At 37.8% G+C, this 15,511-nt stretch overlaps 1 protein-coding gene across 20 annotated transcripts in view; it reads left to right on the top strand.

Annotated features, from left to right (window-relative positions):
- EML5 (EMAP like 5) overlaps positions 1–15,511 on the top strand; it is a 165,899-nt gene that overhangs the window by 79,692 nt on the left and 70,696 nt on the right. For all 20 annotated transcript variants that reach the window (XM_044924644.1, XM_044924646.1, XM_044924643.1 and 17 more), the window contains 7 exons: positions 1,167–1,334; positions 1,998–2,104; positions 2,608–2,726; positions 4,726–4,912; positions 10,040–10,145; positions 12,395–12,488; positions 13,434–13,534. In XM_044924644.1, coding sequence (XP_044780579.1) covers positions 1,167–1,334; positions 1,998–2,104; positions 2,608–2,726; positions 4,726–4,912; positions 10,040–10,145; positions 12,395–12,488; positions 13,434–13,534 — 882 coding nt within the window. The remainder of the gene's footprint in view (positions 1–1,166; positions 1,335–1,997; positions 2,105–2,607; positions 2,727–4,725; positions 4,913–10,039; positions 10,146–12,394; positions 12,489–13,433; positions 13,535–15,511) is intronic.

Raw genomic sequence — 15,511 nt, forward strand, 5'->3', positions numbered from 1 at the left:
CATAAAAAATTGATTCCTGAAATAATAGCATTTCTCTTGGGTAGAAGTAAATTGTAATTTATATAGTTTTGGTTAAAACGTTTATTCTTTGATTAAGATGGCTATCCCTAATTTCATGGCCAAGGTGAAAGTTTTTCTGAAGTTTATAATTGATGGATCTTTGTCATACTGAAATACAGGCCTTATATAACTTCATATAAAGCTTTTAAAACATTGTCAAAATGAAGTCAAACATTATTCTGTTTACTGTACTCTCACAGGGACATGGGCATGTTGCCAAATATCAGGTTTATCTAAGCAGAATATAGAAAATATATTCTGGACTTTAGAATCACAAAAATGGTTCCCATCATCACACGGATTTTGTTAAAAATTAGCCACAAAGTTAAACAACTCGTTTACAATTGGAGAAATCCGTTTCCAAATGCTGCTACTTAATGTCACTAATGAAGAACTGTGCCCCTTGAAATGATGTATCCAAAGGACACATCACTGTCTGTGCAAAAATCACATCTGAATCTAATCATTAAAAACACTGGACAAACCCACATTGAAAGACATTATACAAAATATATAGGTTTAAAAAATGACTATAAAAGACAGTTGTTAGGACAACTGGACATTTTTTATTTTGGTTATATGGTATATTACATTGATTTTTGTATACTATACCAACCTTGCATTCCTGGCATAAATCCCATTTGGTTTTGGTGTGTAGTCCTTTTTATGTGTATTTTATTGATGACTTAAGCTTTAACAGGATATTCCTCAGCTAGGGCTAAGAATAGTGGGGCAAGATTAGATTGGTCAATGTCACTTAAGACTGAAGGCCTCAGGCCAAAACATTCAAATATCCTAATATGAAAACATTGTGAAATGAAAACTCTTGTTGCTGCAGGCATTTCTTAAAGCAGTAAGATAATGCCTCACAACCCTTGTGATTCTTACCAAATTATATTGTGAATCAGTAGAGCAAAGATTTCTACCCCTTCATGTACACTCATTCATTTGTTCACTGAATTTTTGAATTAATATTTTTCCCCTTTGATCATAACTAAGGTAATAGAAGTAGGATGCATTGGTTCAGGTATAGAAATTATTGTTTATATTGGCTTTTGTGTGTATTGGCATTTGTTTATCAATTTAAAGGTATATTTTTGTTATAGGGGCCAAGTTTAAAAAATATATTGGCCATTCAGCTCATGTAACTAATGTGAGATGGTCACATGATTATCAGTGGGTTATTTCTATTGGTGGAGCAGATCACTCTGTCTTTCAGTGGAAATTTATTCCTGAAAGAAAACTAAAGGATGCTCTTCACATAGCACCCCAAGGTGAGTAGTACATACTGCCTAAGCAATTTTTCTGCCAAATAACTCTTCATGTAACTCCCAAATAATAATTTTACTATTGAAATGTACACTAGCCTTATGTTAACAGTACAGATTATTATTAGTGGAAATTTTAAATTAAAATATTAAGTCAATATGTTTAAAGTCAAATGTCACAGAGCATGGACGACAAAGTACTTTGGTTACACTTTAATCTATCTGATGAGTGAAAAACATCCATTAATAAAGCAAATATTTAATATAGTCTCTGGGAGATGGGTTTTATATTTGTTTTTGTTTTTGACAAGAAAAATGATCTAATGTCAGTTCCTCTCTTACGTATCATTTTTTCTAGCTGTTTTTCATGTTAATTATAGGTTATATTTACTTATATTTGCACAGACATTTAAATTTGATGTAGCGGTCATTGGGGAGCCAGTGAAGGGATTTAAAGGAACTATTGAGTTTGCAGTGAGTGGAGAGGAAGAGAATATGTAGTACAGTTTACTGACATCTGTGTCACTTGAATAGGTAATTTCATTTGATTGTTTCATAGCTTGTCTCCATGTCAGTTGGCACAGTCAGCTCGCAATCCTTAATTTTATTGTGCTGTTTTGAAAGTGAATCTTACTTAAACAAGTAATGATGCATTTTTATAAATTACAGAAAGTCTTGCAGACTCTAATAGTGATGAATCAGATTCAGACCTGTCTGATGTTCCAGAACTGGATTCTGAAATTGAGCAAGAGACCCAGCTCACTTACCGTCGGCAGGTAATTTTTATTACCACATGAGCTTTTCCTGAAAAAATTTCTTCTTTATTTTGCTCCTTGTTTACTCATCTATTGTTATCTTTCGTGGTTTGTAAGTTTCCAAGAAATGTATAGCTGTTTCCCTCTTTAAGAGTTAAAGTATAGTTGTATAAAATGTTATTTATATTAAGTGCTTGATATACTAACTGTGCCTGTATTGTGTTTTATTATATAATATATGTGCTTTTTGTCACAGTACACTTACATTGATTTCCTTTAAAATGTTCTCTTACGAAGTATAAAAATTTCACGGAAACTGAATATGTATCTGTCAGTGTGATACTTAGACAATGTAAATTGGTTTGTCTTTCCAAGGAAGTAAATTTCAAAAAGAACCTTCCTATTTTAGTTATTAAAAGTTTAGTGATCATAGTTACGCAATGTCTGAAGTTACATTAGGAATCTACAACACCTTTATTAATTTATATTCTAAGAATATTTCTACTTATGTACATTATTTAAAGGTTTACAAAGAAGATCTACCTCAGCTTAAAGAACAATACAAAGAGAAACAAAAAAGTGGTACTTCTAAAAGAAGAGAGCGGGCTCCAGGAAATAGTATTCGGTTACACTTTGTTCACGGGTACAAAACAACTACTTTTCATTTATGTGTTTGAATTTTGGTTCACATTTGCCAGCTGTGTGACTTTGAGCAAGTCACTTAACTTCTCTGTCTCTGTTTCACCATCTGTAAAATGGAGATAACAGTACTTTACTTCATAGGGTTCTGGTGAGGAGTAAATAAGTAAATACTTGTAGTGACTTAGAGTATTATCTGGCACATAATAAGCACTATATAAGTATTTGTTAAATAAAAAATTGTCTTGTGAAAATTTAGTATTTATAAGAAATTGATCTATCTTAAAACAAGAAAAAATAAGTGAAATATAAGAGATTATCATCTCTCCTGCTGCTGCTGCTGCTGCTGCTAAGTCGCTTCAGTCGTGTCTGACTCTGTGCGACCCCATAGACGGCAGCCCAGCAGGCTCCCCCGTCCCTGGGATTCTCCAGGCAAGAACGCTGGAGTGGGTTGCCATTTCCTTCTCCAGTGCATGAAAGTGAAAAGTGAAAGTGAAGTCGCTCAGTGGTGTCCAACTCTTAGCGACCCCATGGACTGCAGCCCACCAGGCTCCTCCATCCATGGGATTTTCCAGGCAAGAGTACTGGAGTGGGGTGCCATTGCCTTCTCCGCTCCCCTAAATATGTCTAATTTGGAATGATATTGTTGCTTGTTTTAGCCTAAGCAATTTGGCCTTCATGTATTAATTTCAATAAAATACTGTTTCTGGGTTCTCTTAGAACACCTGGCAATCCAGGGCTCACATTTCATCCTGGGACACCAGAGTCTCCAATCCAGCTCTTTCCTTCCCTTCACCTATTAATCCTCTTACCTGGCTTATAATGTTTTTAAGAATTTGAAAACAGATTTATTTAGTAAAAGCTTTTTTACCTCCAGTGGAAGCATTTGGGGGTTTTTGTTTATTTTTATTGGAGTGTGGTTGATTCACAATGTGTTAGTTTCACGTGTGCAGCAAACGGAATCCGTTGTACATACACATGTATCTACTCTTTTTTTAGACTCTTTTCCCCTATAGACCATGATAGAGTATTGGGTAGTGTTCCCTGTGTTACGCGGTATGTCCTTATTAGTTATCTGTTTTATGTATAGTGTTGTGTGTATGTCAGTCCCCATCTCTCAGTTTATCCCTCCCCTCAATTTCCTCCCCTGTAACATAAGTTTGTTTTCTACATCTGTGACTCTATTCTGTTTTGTAAGTAAGTTCATTGGTACCATGTTTTAAGATTCCACATGTAAGTGATAGTATGTGATATTTGTCTTTCTCTCTCTGACTTGCTTCACTCAGTATGGCAGTCTCTAGGTCCATCCATGTTACTGCAAATGACTCAAATGGGCAATATTTCTCTGCACTTAGGTTTTATGAATTGGGTTTCTTTGAAGTGCAAATCAAGTTCCTATAAATGGAATTATATTGGTCATTTTTAGAGGACCTAGCTACTTTTTTCTGGACGTATATATTATTTTTAAATTGTAGTTTAAACTTATTTTTGTTTATATATATATATATAATATTTTCATTGTTCAACAATGTGTATTTAAGGATACACTCTGAAGATCTTCTCCCTACATCTGCCCTCCCAACTATCATTCCACCTTACCCAAAGGGAAATACTTTTACTTAATTTAAGAAATATTTATGTATAATACAAGTGTACATTTTATGTATATGTATTTATGTATAATACAAATGTACATTCTTTTCTATACCCTTTCACTTGTAAAAAAGCAACTTTTTGCTTTATAATATTTAAATGTATTTATATTTATGCAAATAGTAATGTACAATATACACTTTTCTGTACTTTATTTCACTGAGTATTGTACCTTGGATTTAGCTGTCTGTAATCAGAGCAGTTCACAAAAGTTTTGGGATCTGAGATATTTGTATTTTTTTTAATTATTCAATATCTTGTAAAACTGGAAATTAAACATCCTCTGTATAGTCCGTATTTACCAGTGAAAGACCAAAGTTAATGTTATATGATATATTTTCTATATTTAGTTACAGAGGTTATGACTGTCGAAGTAATCTGTTTTATACTCAAATTGGTGAAATTGTATACCATGTGGCAGCAGTGGGTGTCATTTATAATCGACAACAGAACACACAGCGTTTTTACCTGGGTCACGATGATGACATTCTCTGCCTGGCTCTTCATCCTGTGAAAGACTACGTGGCAACAGGCCAGGTAGGTCCTTTGAAAGACTCTGTGATAACAGGTTAGACAGGTTAGACCTTTGGGTTTAAAGTTAGATTAGTCCATTTTTTTTCCTTTTGTGTTCTTGGAAATGAATTTTTTAGAATGGGATTTTATTTTCATATTACAAATGAAAATTCTTTATTATAGTTTTCCTTAGAGTTTTATTGTTTTACTTATTATTATAATTTGAATTTTGAACGGTGAGCTCTGGGGTCACTTCTTTCTGTCAGAATAATGTTTTTTTTTTAATCTGTGAGTAACATTAAGGTAAGAAGTCTGGTTTTTTCATTATCTGAAATAAATTATCTAAGAAATGTTCTGTAACAAATAGGACGACTCTGTTTCTATTTTTCTATCATGATAGTAACATGTTCATGTTTACCAAGGTAGAAAACACAGAAAAGTCATAACTGATACACCTCTTTATATTCTTATTCTTAGAGAAGGAAAGGAAGGGGTGTACGTATAAATTCTCACTGTGTTTAAGCACTTTACTCGGTGTAAACACGTTACTAATTTCTTAATGTATATTTGCTTTATTCTTACCTCACCTATATGAGAGTGAAACCATTTGCTCCCAGCTTATAAATGAGGAATTTTAGGTTTAAGGAAAATACATGATTTTCTCAAAGATTTCTCAGCTGCTGCTAAGTCGCTTCAGTCGTGTCCGACTCTGTGTGACCCCATAGACGGCGGCCTACCAGGCTCCCCCGTCCCTGGGATTCTCCAAGCAAGAACACTGGAGTGGGTTGCCATTTCCTTCTCCAATCTCTCAGCTGCTGCTGCTGCTGCTAAGTCACTTCAGTCGTGTCCGACTCTGTGCTACCCCATAGACGGCAGCCCACCAGGCTCCTCTGTCCCTGGGATTCTCCAGGCAAGAATACTGGAGTGGGTTGCCATTTCCTTCTCCAATGCATGAAAGTGAAAAGTGAAAGTGAAGTCGCTCAGCCGTGCCCAACTGTTAGTGACCCCATTTTCCAGGCAAGAGTACTGGAGTGGGGTGCCATTGCCTTCTCCGAATCTCTCAGCTAATACGTGGTAAAAACCCAACATCCTTAGTCTGTCTGGCTTTGAACACTGGGTTAAGGATACCTTCGGGGATATATTGAGGGTAGGGGCAGGCAGCTTGCATCATCCCAGGTAGCTTCCTTGAAAAGTGAGAAAACTCTTTCTCTCTCCCTTCTTCCCTCCCTGGGTTTGCATCTCCCCTCGTTGTTTTTTTCTCCCCTTCCCATCCCTTCCTCCTTTTCTTACCCTTTTCTTCCATTCATTCAAAAACACTCATAGAGCATGTGCTGTGTGCCAGGAAAATCTCTGGGAATATAAATAAAACATCTTCTTGCCATGGTAAAACTAGAAGGCAAACATGCAAGGAAATTGTGATACAAGGCCAGAAGTATAGATCGGGGCTTCTTACCTTGGCACTGTTGACATTTGGGGCCAGATAATTTTTTGTTGTAAAAATAATTGGGTTTTTGTGCACAGTGGAATCCTGTGCATTGCACAGTGCTAGCAGTCTCTGACCTCTGTGCAGTAGATGCCAGTCACACTGCCCCCGACTTGTGACAAACAAAAACATCTCCAGACAGCGTTTGGAAGGCAAAAGTCACCCCTGCTGAGACCCACTATTAGGTGTGTATAAAGCCCTCTTGAAATATAATAAAGGACTGATTAATCATGCCTAATGGAATGGGAAACCCTCATAGAGATGGTGCCATTTGAACTCAACAGTTTACCTGACAGAGGGGAGGTTGGGGAAGGTTTTCTGTTTTATTGTATAACAGTGGAGCAAAAGAAAAAAAAGAAAAAAAACTGAAATAAAACATAGCTTCTTTAAATAACTGTGAGCAACCTAAAGTACAAATCTTAGCGTTATTGGTGGACTTTAGTGGGAGAACTAATTAAATGGGTTACGGGGGCCTCAGGGGCACCATTTACCTTCAGTGTTAGTTATATCAAGGCTCCTCTTCCCACAGTTATGTGCCTGCTGTGTGTAGCAAGGACCACCTGCAGTGCTGCAGGAAGGAGTTTGCACATTATTCTGATACTCCTGGAATGAGACTGTAAAAACTGGTCATTTACTACCATGATTCTGGCGTTTTAGGGAATGTGGGCCAAATTAAATTAAAAGTCAGGATGCCCACAGGATATCCCTGGATAACCAGTGTAGAGGAGGAAAACCTTACCTCTTCCTATCCTAGACTTTTAGCTGGGATTTTGACAAAAAGACCAGGTTTCCCTGGTGGCTCCAATGGTAAAGAACCTGCCTGTAGTGCAGGAGACCTGGGTTTGATCCCTGGGTTGGGAAGATTCCCCTGGAGAAGGGAATGACAACCTATGCCATTAACAGGAGCAATTCATATCACCTGGAAGAAACCTAAACCAGAAGTAACTCAAAATGGTGATTTAGAATTCCAGCTTATATAGAAAATAGTAGATCTGAAGAGAAATGTCAGGACAGAGGAAAGTGTTTAATAACTTAGTGAAACGTTGACTGATCACAGTGTTGTTTTTTGTTATACATTTATAGAAAACGAACCTCAAAACCAATGCTAATTGGCAGCCCTATTATTTCAGGAGTTGCCTTTATAGACAAAGTTATTATGTAATATAGCTTAATCTGTATAGAGAAAGTGATTACTTGAGTCCAAAGGAATAATTAAAATTTAAGTCCTGTTAACCTGCTTGGTGAAAGCTGTGAAAAGAAGAGAAGCAAAAAGCAAAGGAGAAAAGGAAAGATATAAGCATCTGAATGCAGAGTTTCAAAAGCAAGAAGAGATAAGAAACCCTTCTTCAGCAATCAATGCAAAGAAATAGAGGAAAACACAGAATGGGAAAGACTAGAGATCTCTTCAAGAAAATTAGAGATACCAAGGGAACATTTCATGCAAAGATGGGCTCAATAATGGACAGAAATGGTATGGACCTAACAGAAGCAGAAGATATTAAGAAGAGGTGGCAAGAATACACAGAAGAACTGTACAAAAAAGAGCTTTATGACCCAGATAATCACAATGGTGTGATCACTGACCTAGAGCCAGACATCCTGGAATGTGAAGTCAAGTGGGCCTTAGAAAGCATCACTATGAACAAAGCTAGTGGAGGTGATGGAATTCCAGTTGAGCTATTTAAAATCCTGAAAGATGATGCTGTGAAAGTGCTACACTCAATATGCCAGCAAATTTGGAAAACTCAGCAGTGGCCACAGGACTGGAAAAGGTCAGTTTTCATTCCAATCCCAAAGAAAGGCAATGCCAAAGAACGCTCAAACGACCACACAGTTGCACTCATCTCACACACTAGTAAAGTAATGCTCAAAATTCTCCAAGCCAGGCTTCAGCAATACGTGAACTGTGAACTTCCACATGTTCAAGCTGGTTTTAGAAAAGGCAGAGGAACCAGAGATCAAATTGCCAACATCTGCTGGATCATGGAAAAAGCAAGAGAGTTCCAGAAAAACATCTATTTCTGCTTTATTGACTATGCCAAAGCCTTTGACTGTGTGGATCACAATAAACTGTGGAAAATTGTGAAAGAGATGGGAATACCAGACCACCTGACCTGCCTCTTGAGAAACCTATATGCAAGTCAGGAAGCAACAGTCAGAACTGGACATGGCACAACAGACTGGTTCCAAATAGGAAAAGGAGTACGTCAAGGCTGTATATTGTCACCCTGCTTATTTAACTTATATGCAGAGTAAATCATGAGAAACACTGGGCTGGAAGAAGCACAAGCTGGAATCAAGGTTCCTGGGAGAAATATCAATAACCTCAGATATGCAGATGACACCACCCTTATGGCAGAAAGTGAAGAGGAACTAAAAAGCCTCTTGATGAAAGTGAAAGAGAAGAGTGAAAAAGTTGGCTTAAAGCTTAACATTCAGAAAACGAAGATCATGGCATCTGGTTCCATCACTTCATGGGAAGTAGATGGGGAAACAGTGGAAACAGTGTCAGACTTTATTTTTCTGGGCTCCAAAATCACTGCAGATGGTGATTGCAGCCATGAAATTAAAAGACGCTCACTCCTTGGAAGGAAAGTTATGACCAGCCTGGACAGCATATTGAAAAGCAGAGACATTACTTTGCCAAAAAGGTCCATCTAGTCAAGGCTATGGTTTTTCCAGTGGTCATGTATGGATGTGAGAGTTGGACTGTGAAGAAAGCTGAACGCTGAAGAATTGATGCTTTTGAACTGTGGTATTGGAGAAGACTCTTGAGAGTCCCTTGGACTGCAGGGAGATCCAACCAGTCCATTCTAAAGGAGATCAGTCCTGGGTGTTCTTTGGAAGGAATGTTGCTAAAGCTGAAACTCCAGTACTTTGGCCACCTCATGCAAAGAGTTAACTCATTGGAAAAGACTCTGATGCTGGAGGGATTGTGGTCAGGAGGAGAAGGGGACGACAGAGGATGAGATGGCTGGATGGCATCACCGACTCAATGGACGTGAGTTTGGGTGAATTCCGGGAGTTGGTGATGGACAGGGAGACCTGGCGTGCTGCACTTCATGGGGTCGCGAAGAGTCGGACACGACTATGCGGCTGAACTGAACTGAACTGAACCTGCTTGGTGCTTTAACCTCTCTGCATCTTTGTTTGTACCATTATCTTAGCCTGGAATGTGCTTTCTTGCTTCTCTTTTTGTCCAAGACTTATACTTTTTGAAGGCCCAGGACAAGTAACGTAATTTCCATGAAGATTTTCTCTACAGCCTTTCATCCTCATTAAGCACATATTACCAGATGTTTTTATTTTATTTTCCCAGTGAGTTTGCAAAATGTATCTAATTGTCTTAGTGCACACTAGCATACACCAGGTTGCTAACACTGCCAGTAGTGGGTGCTCAGGAAGCATTCTCTCTGTTGTTGAAGTAGAGGATAAGGTTTAGGAGCCATATAGTTATAGAACATTCCTATAAACCCTGAACCTAGTCTCATTAGCTTTTCAACAAACGTATGGGAAAAATGTTGATCACATAATCTTTATATTTTTTACTTGAAATCTGTAGCAGATATGACAAAAGTTGCAAAATATCTTGTTTTATTTTGTTTTGTAGGTATGAAAATAAATGGTTTAATTGCATAAAATGACTTTTATCATTCTTTCTATTTTAGGTAGGTAGGGATCCCTCAATTCACATATGGGACACGGAAACCATTAAACCATTGTCGATATTAAAGGGCTACCACCAATATGGTGTCTGTGCTGTTGATTTCTCAGGTAAGGGAATTTCTGTCTCAATAAGAATGATCAAAATTCAGAGACAGTATACAGTACTTTTGTCTTAATCAGTGTTGCCTAAACTTGTCATTTAAAAATGACTTTCATGAGAGACTATCAAGAAGGCAGATGGATCACATTGTAAAGGACCTAGGATGTGAATTTCATTCTAAATGTATGAGAGGTCACTGGAGCTTTAAAGAAGGGAATAAGGTTATCTGATTGGCATTTTTTAAAAAAAGACCAATTATCAAGTGTGTATACTGTGATCGTAGCCTATCAAGACTATGAAAGTGTGGGTTTGCCAGCTGGTTTATAATGTAATGAGTGTAATTTTAATACCCATTATTATAAAGATGTTTTTATTAAAATAAAAGATGTTTGTCTATATAAACTCTGGAGACGTCTCAGATACCGCTAGTGGTATATGTGTCCCACTTGGGCAAACCCTGATCTCCCTTAATGTTTTCAGTCACAGAGTAAACTTTGAAAATGTTCAGGGTGAAAGCAGGGCTTCCCTCATAACTCAGTCGCTTAAGAGTCTGCCTGCGATGATTCCTAGGTTGGGAAGATCCCCTGCAGAAGGGAATGGCAGCTCACTCCAGTATTCTTGCCTGGAGAATCCCATGGACAGAGGAGCCTGGTGGGCTACAGTCTGCGGGGTCGCAAGAGTCGGACACGACTTAGTGACTAAACCACCACCACCACCAGGGTGAAAGCTAAGGAAGAAAGAGATGGAAACTAAAATACTTGTTTTATAGCATTTCTTTGAAGTGACAGTTCGAATCTGTCTTACAGGAATAACTTTAGATCTCAAAGTTAAGTCTTTGCCACCCATATAAAAGTTGAACAACTACACCTAGATCTACAGTGAAGGCTAGGGTGTTGATTGGAAAGAGGGGTCAGTTCAGTCCCTGCGTGGTGTCCAACTCTTTGCAACTGCATGGACTGCAGCACGCCAATAGGGAAAGAGGGGTGAAATTCCTTTAATAGAGAATTTTATATTAAGAAACAGTAAATTTGGGCTTTCTGCAGCTCTGTCTGAAGAGATGGTGAATTATTCATAGTAGAGTTTGGGAAGGAATGTATTTACACGAACACATATCTGCCAAAAGATAGGAAACGGAATTATAGCGGAGTCAACGAGAAAAATACAACTGGTAGCAATAACAAACCAATTAAGGTTTGCAGAAAGTATGGCAGAGTGGCAAACATTTCGTTACAGATTGAATCTTTCCAACTTCTAAACACATGCACACTTGCCAGTGTGGCTGACTTAGCTCAGTCACTTGTCTAATATCCGTTACTTGTTACTTGACAGTAGTAACAACTAAAATAATTGATCTTCACTACAGTCATTTTTTTTTTCACAACAGTCATATTAATGGCCATATGTAGTTGTGGTGGTTTAGTCACTAAGTCATGTCCAGCTCTTGAAACCCCATGGACTATAGCCTGCCAGGCTCCTCCGTCCGTGGGATTCGCCGGGCAAGAACAGTGGAGTGGGTTGCCATTTCCTTCTCCATGGGATCTTCCCGACCCAGGGATCAAACCCGGGTCTCCTGCATCACAGGCACATTCTTAACTGACTGAGCCATGTGAGAAGTTGTAACCTATATCTTTTTCACTTGACTTACGTTTTATAATCCCTATGACTTCTTTCATCACAGTAGAGTTCCTCTGGTGAATTTCATTGGTGTGTATCGCTTCTTCCTTCTTTCTTAGTTTTCTCTTTCCTTCTCATCTTTTAAATATCTTTTTCCCACTTTCCTTATCGTCCTCCTTTCCCCTATCCCAGGCTGATAGATAGATCAGGTAAATGAGATCAGAGGAAAAGTCAGCAGATAAATGCACTGAGAAACTATCCTTCCTCCTTATGAATCCTGCTTTTTTCAGAGCTATGTGCATTGTTGTTTAGTCGCTAAGTCATGACCAACTCTTTTGAGACCCCATGGACTGCAGCCCACCAGTCTCCTCTGTCCACGGGATTTCCCAGGCAAGAATGTTGGAGGAGGTTGCTATTTCCTCCTCCAGGGGGGTCTTCCCAACCTAGGGATTAAATCCAAGTCTCCTGCATTGGGAGGTGGATTCTTTACTATTGAACCACCAGGAAAGCCCAGCTGTATGCATGCCTGCCATTTAACATTATTTTATAAAATTTTAAATATGGCACTGTGGTGACAGAATACATACTGTTTTTATCTTCTGAATGTTAATGGTCAGTTTGTTTTTCTGATTAATTTTCAAAGCGGATGGGAAACGTTTGGCTTCAGTTGGCATAGATGATAGCCACACTGTTGTGCTGTGGGACTGGAAGAAAGGAGAGAAACTTTCAGTAGCAAGGTAGGGAAAGAAACTTGATTATCACATTGGCAAAAGACTGAAATTCCTTTGGACTTAAATTTTTTTAAAATTTTGACAGTTTTGAAATGAAGTAAACATGTAACATCTTTAATTGCTGCTGCCTTTATTACCATTGAATAAATAGTGTAATTGTGGTAAAAAGATGATTTCAGAATTCATTTGTAGGTTTATCCTTTGTGAACACACTTATTACTGTAACTATAATATGATATTGGAAGTACCTATTATCTAAAATGTCCACTTATAGGTAGATAGAGTGAATTTCACTGTAAGATAAGCTATTCTGTAGTCATTTGAAAACATGATAAAATGCTCATGTATTTGAGTGAAAGGAGATACATATACACACATCAGAAAGAAGCTATAGATTACTTTCTGTTGTAGTTTTCGTCTCCTACATTTCTACAGTGAGCATTATTATTTCCCTAATAGTGAAAATGCTAGCAGTTGCCTTAAGGAGGAGACAGTCAGCAGTGTCAGAGCCTGTGTTTTACTTTGAGCTCCCTAAAGAGATACATAAAGCATTTTTAAAATATAGATAAATGCTTTTCTCACACTATGTAAACAGTACCCAGATAAAAGATAGTTTAAGAGGACTTTGTAAAGATTATATTAAGCTATAACTGAATACTATTAAAAATTTTTTCTTTAGCTCATTTATGCCACAAATGACGTTCTCTTTGCACAGCACTATAGTAGACGCTACCCGAAACAAGCTCAGTTCTTACTGTTCCTTTTAAGATTCTGTGGAGAAGAGTTAATAGATTAAAATAATGACAGAATAGCAAATGTACAAAAGCGTGATTACATAGCCCGGACCAAGCATTTAGTAATGGAGTAATCAAGATAGGTTATGGACTAGGCAGAAGGTTATTACAGGAGAAACTTATCTTTAGTGTTAAAGCATTTCTGTATTTATTTCAGAGGAAGTAAAGATAAGATTTTTGTTGTAAAAATGAACCCGTACGTGCCCGATAAATTGATTACAGCTGGAATTAAACACATGAAATTTTGGCATAGAGCAGGTAAGGAAGTGCTTCTATTTTGTTCCCCTTGAAATTTTAAGTAAGTGTTACTTTTGAAAGTGATTTGATTAAGTGCAATGTGGTATTGAAGTCTGGAATTCAGTCAGTAGTAACGTATCAAACATGTTGGTTTTTCAGTTTTGACAAGTAGCTACAGTATATTAAGATGTTAATGTTAGGGGAAGCTGGGTGGGTGAGAAGTATATGAGGACACTCTGTTATCTTTGCATCTTCTATGAAAATCTAAAATTATCCAAAATGAAAAGTTTATTTTAAAAAACATTCCACAGTTTTCTTGATACATTTTAAACAAATATTTTATCATCATTTATTGGCTGCACTGATAGTGTTCATATTTGCAAAAAAAAAATGTAATTTATGAAATTAATCAAGTGATGTCCAGACTTCCTTCTTCTGTTAAAGACATGTTTTGTAGTCCTAACTAAAAATGAAAAATTTTCTCAAAATTGTTTATGTGCTATAAAATGATATAGAAATAGAATGTTTTATTACCTTAATAATTTAGTAAATTACTGATAGTAGAAGTTCACATTTTAAAATTAAAAAGTCTCTTTTCCAAATCATATAGTATACTTAGAAGTTCCAGCAGTTTGACAAAGTCTCAGTACACCTAAACTTTCTGGACATGATGTGAAGTTACAGAGAGGATGAAGCGCAGGTTAGGAGAGCAAAGGCTTGGTGACGGTACTTCCCAGGGTGAACTAGCTTTCAGATTGTTAACTGCTTTGAACATGAGTCGATTTTCAGGTTCGAATTTAATACTTTGTCACAAATTCACTGTATCATAGTGTTCTATTAATACATTTGCAAAGTGAAAAGTATTTTCACATTTGTAATTTTCATTCCCATATGTTTAGACAAAACTTTTAAGTATCTTAGTAACTTGGAATTGCAAATACCCAGCAAGGCAAGTAATGCTTATTATTGCAGTATTGAAAAAAATTAAACTGTAAATTTGTTGGAAATGAGAGACTTAAAGAAAGCATATATTTAAACTGAAAAGACTTGCAATTGAATATGTTTTTTCCTTAATTTTGAATAGACATAAAGTAGACCTGAAACTGCACCAGGAAAGTATTGATGTTAAGATTTTGGTGCATTTCAGCATTTCTCACTTTTGCAGTTCTGATTCAGAGTTCACTAGTCAACTGGGAAACAAGTAGCCACTTTATTAATCTGAATAAATGCCATCTGACTATCTTCTACATGCATAGCTTTATGTACACGAGGTTAAAGATGACTTAAGACTGAGACTGAAAGGGCGTCTTACCTCCTGTCCCAGACACAGTCAGAGAAGTTTACTCTAAGGTGCTTGAACTGTCTTCCATGGATGGTGGGGCCGGGAGCCACTGGAAGTTTTTAAATGCAGCAATGACATGAACTTGTACAGTATGGACATTCTATGCTCTGTGTGTCAGGAAACTCAATAATGATCATCTAAAGCAGAGGTAGAAAATACTGTAACTGGCCAAATTAGTAAATATTTTAGGCTTTTCAGACCCAGAGACAAAAATCAAGAATATGATGTAGGAACTTACAGGACAAGAGAGAAAACTCCTACCCAGGTGGGTTTTCTTACCTAGTTTGTACCCAGTTGCCGTCACCTAGAGACATTCCCTGTGAGACCAGTGGTGAACAGGACTGGCAGGTTGGGCTGGAGGGACCATGGCCAGCCTCACCCTGCCCTGGCGACGGTGATTCTCATGCGTTGTCTTCTGGAGAGCACTGCCCTCTCAGGTTGGGCAGATGGCCAGAGGCAGGGCAGTTCTGGGACTGTGATTTCACTGCTAAGGAAGGGCCCAGTGGTTGCCATAGTCAAATTCTCAGCTCACACATGGTGACCCGCTCAGGGCCACGGCAGTCACTAGTTGGCAGCCAAAGGTTAGGGAGGCAGTCTTGGGGAGCAGAGCAGGACAGACGTCGTCCCTGCAACTGTGCTCCCCTGGACACCATTCA

The sequence above is a fragment of the Bubalus bubalis genome, chromosome 11 (assembly GCF_019923935.1).
Source record: "Bubalus bubalis isolate 160015118507 breed Murrah chromosome 11, NDDB_SH_1, whole genome shotgun sequence".
Lineage (NCBI taxonomy): Eukaryota > Metazoa > Chordata > Mammalia > Artiodactyla > Bovidae > Bubalus > Bubalus bubalis.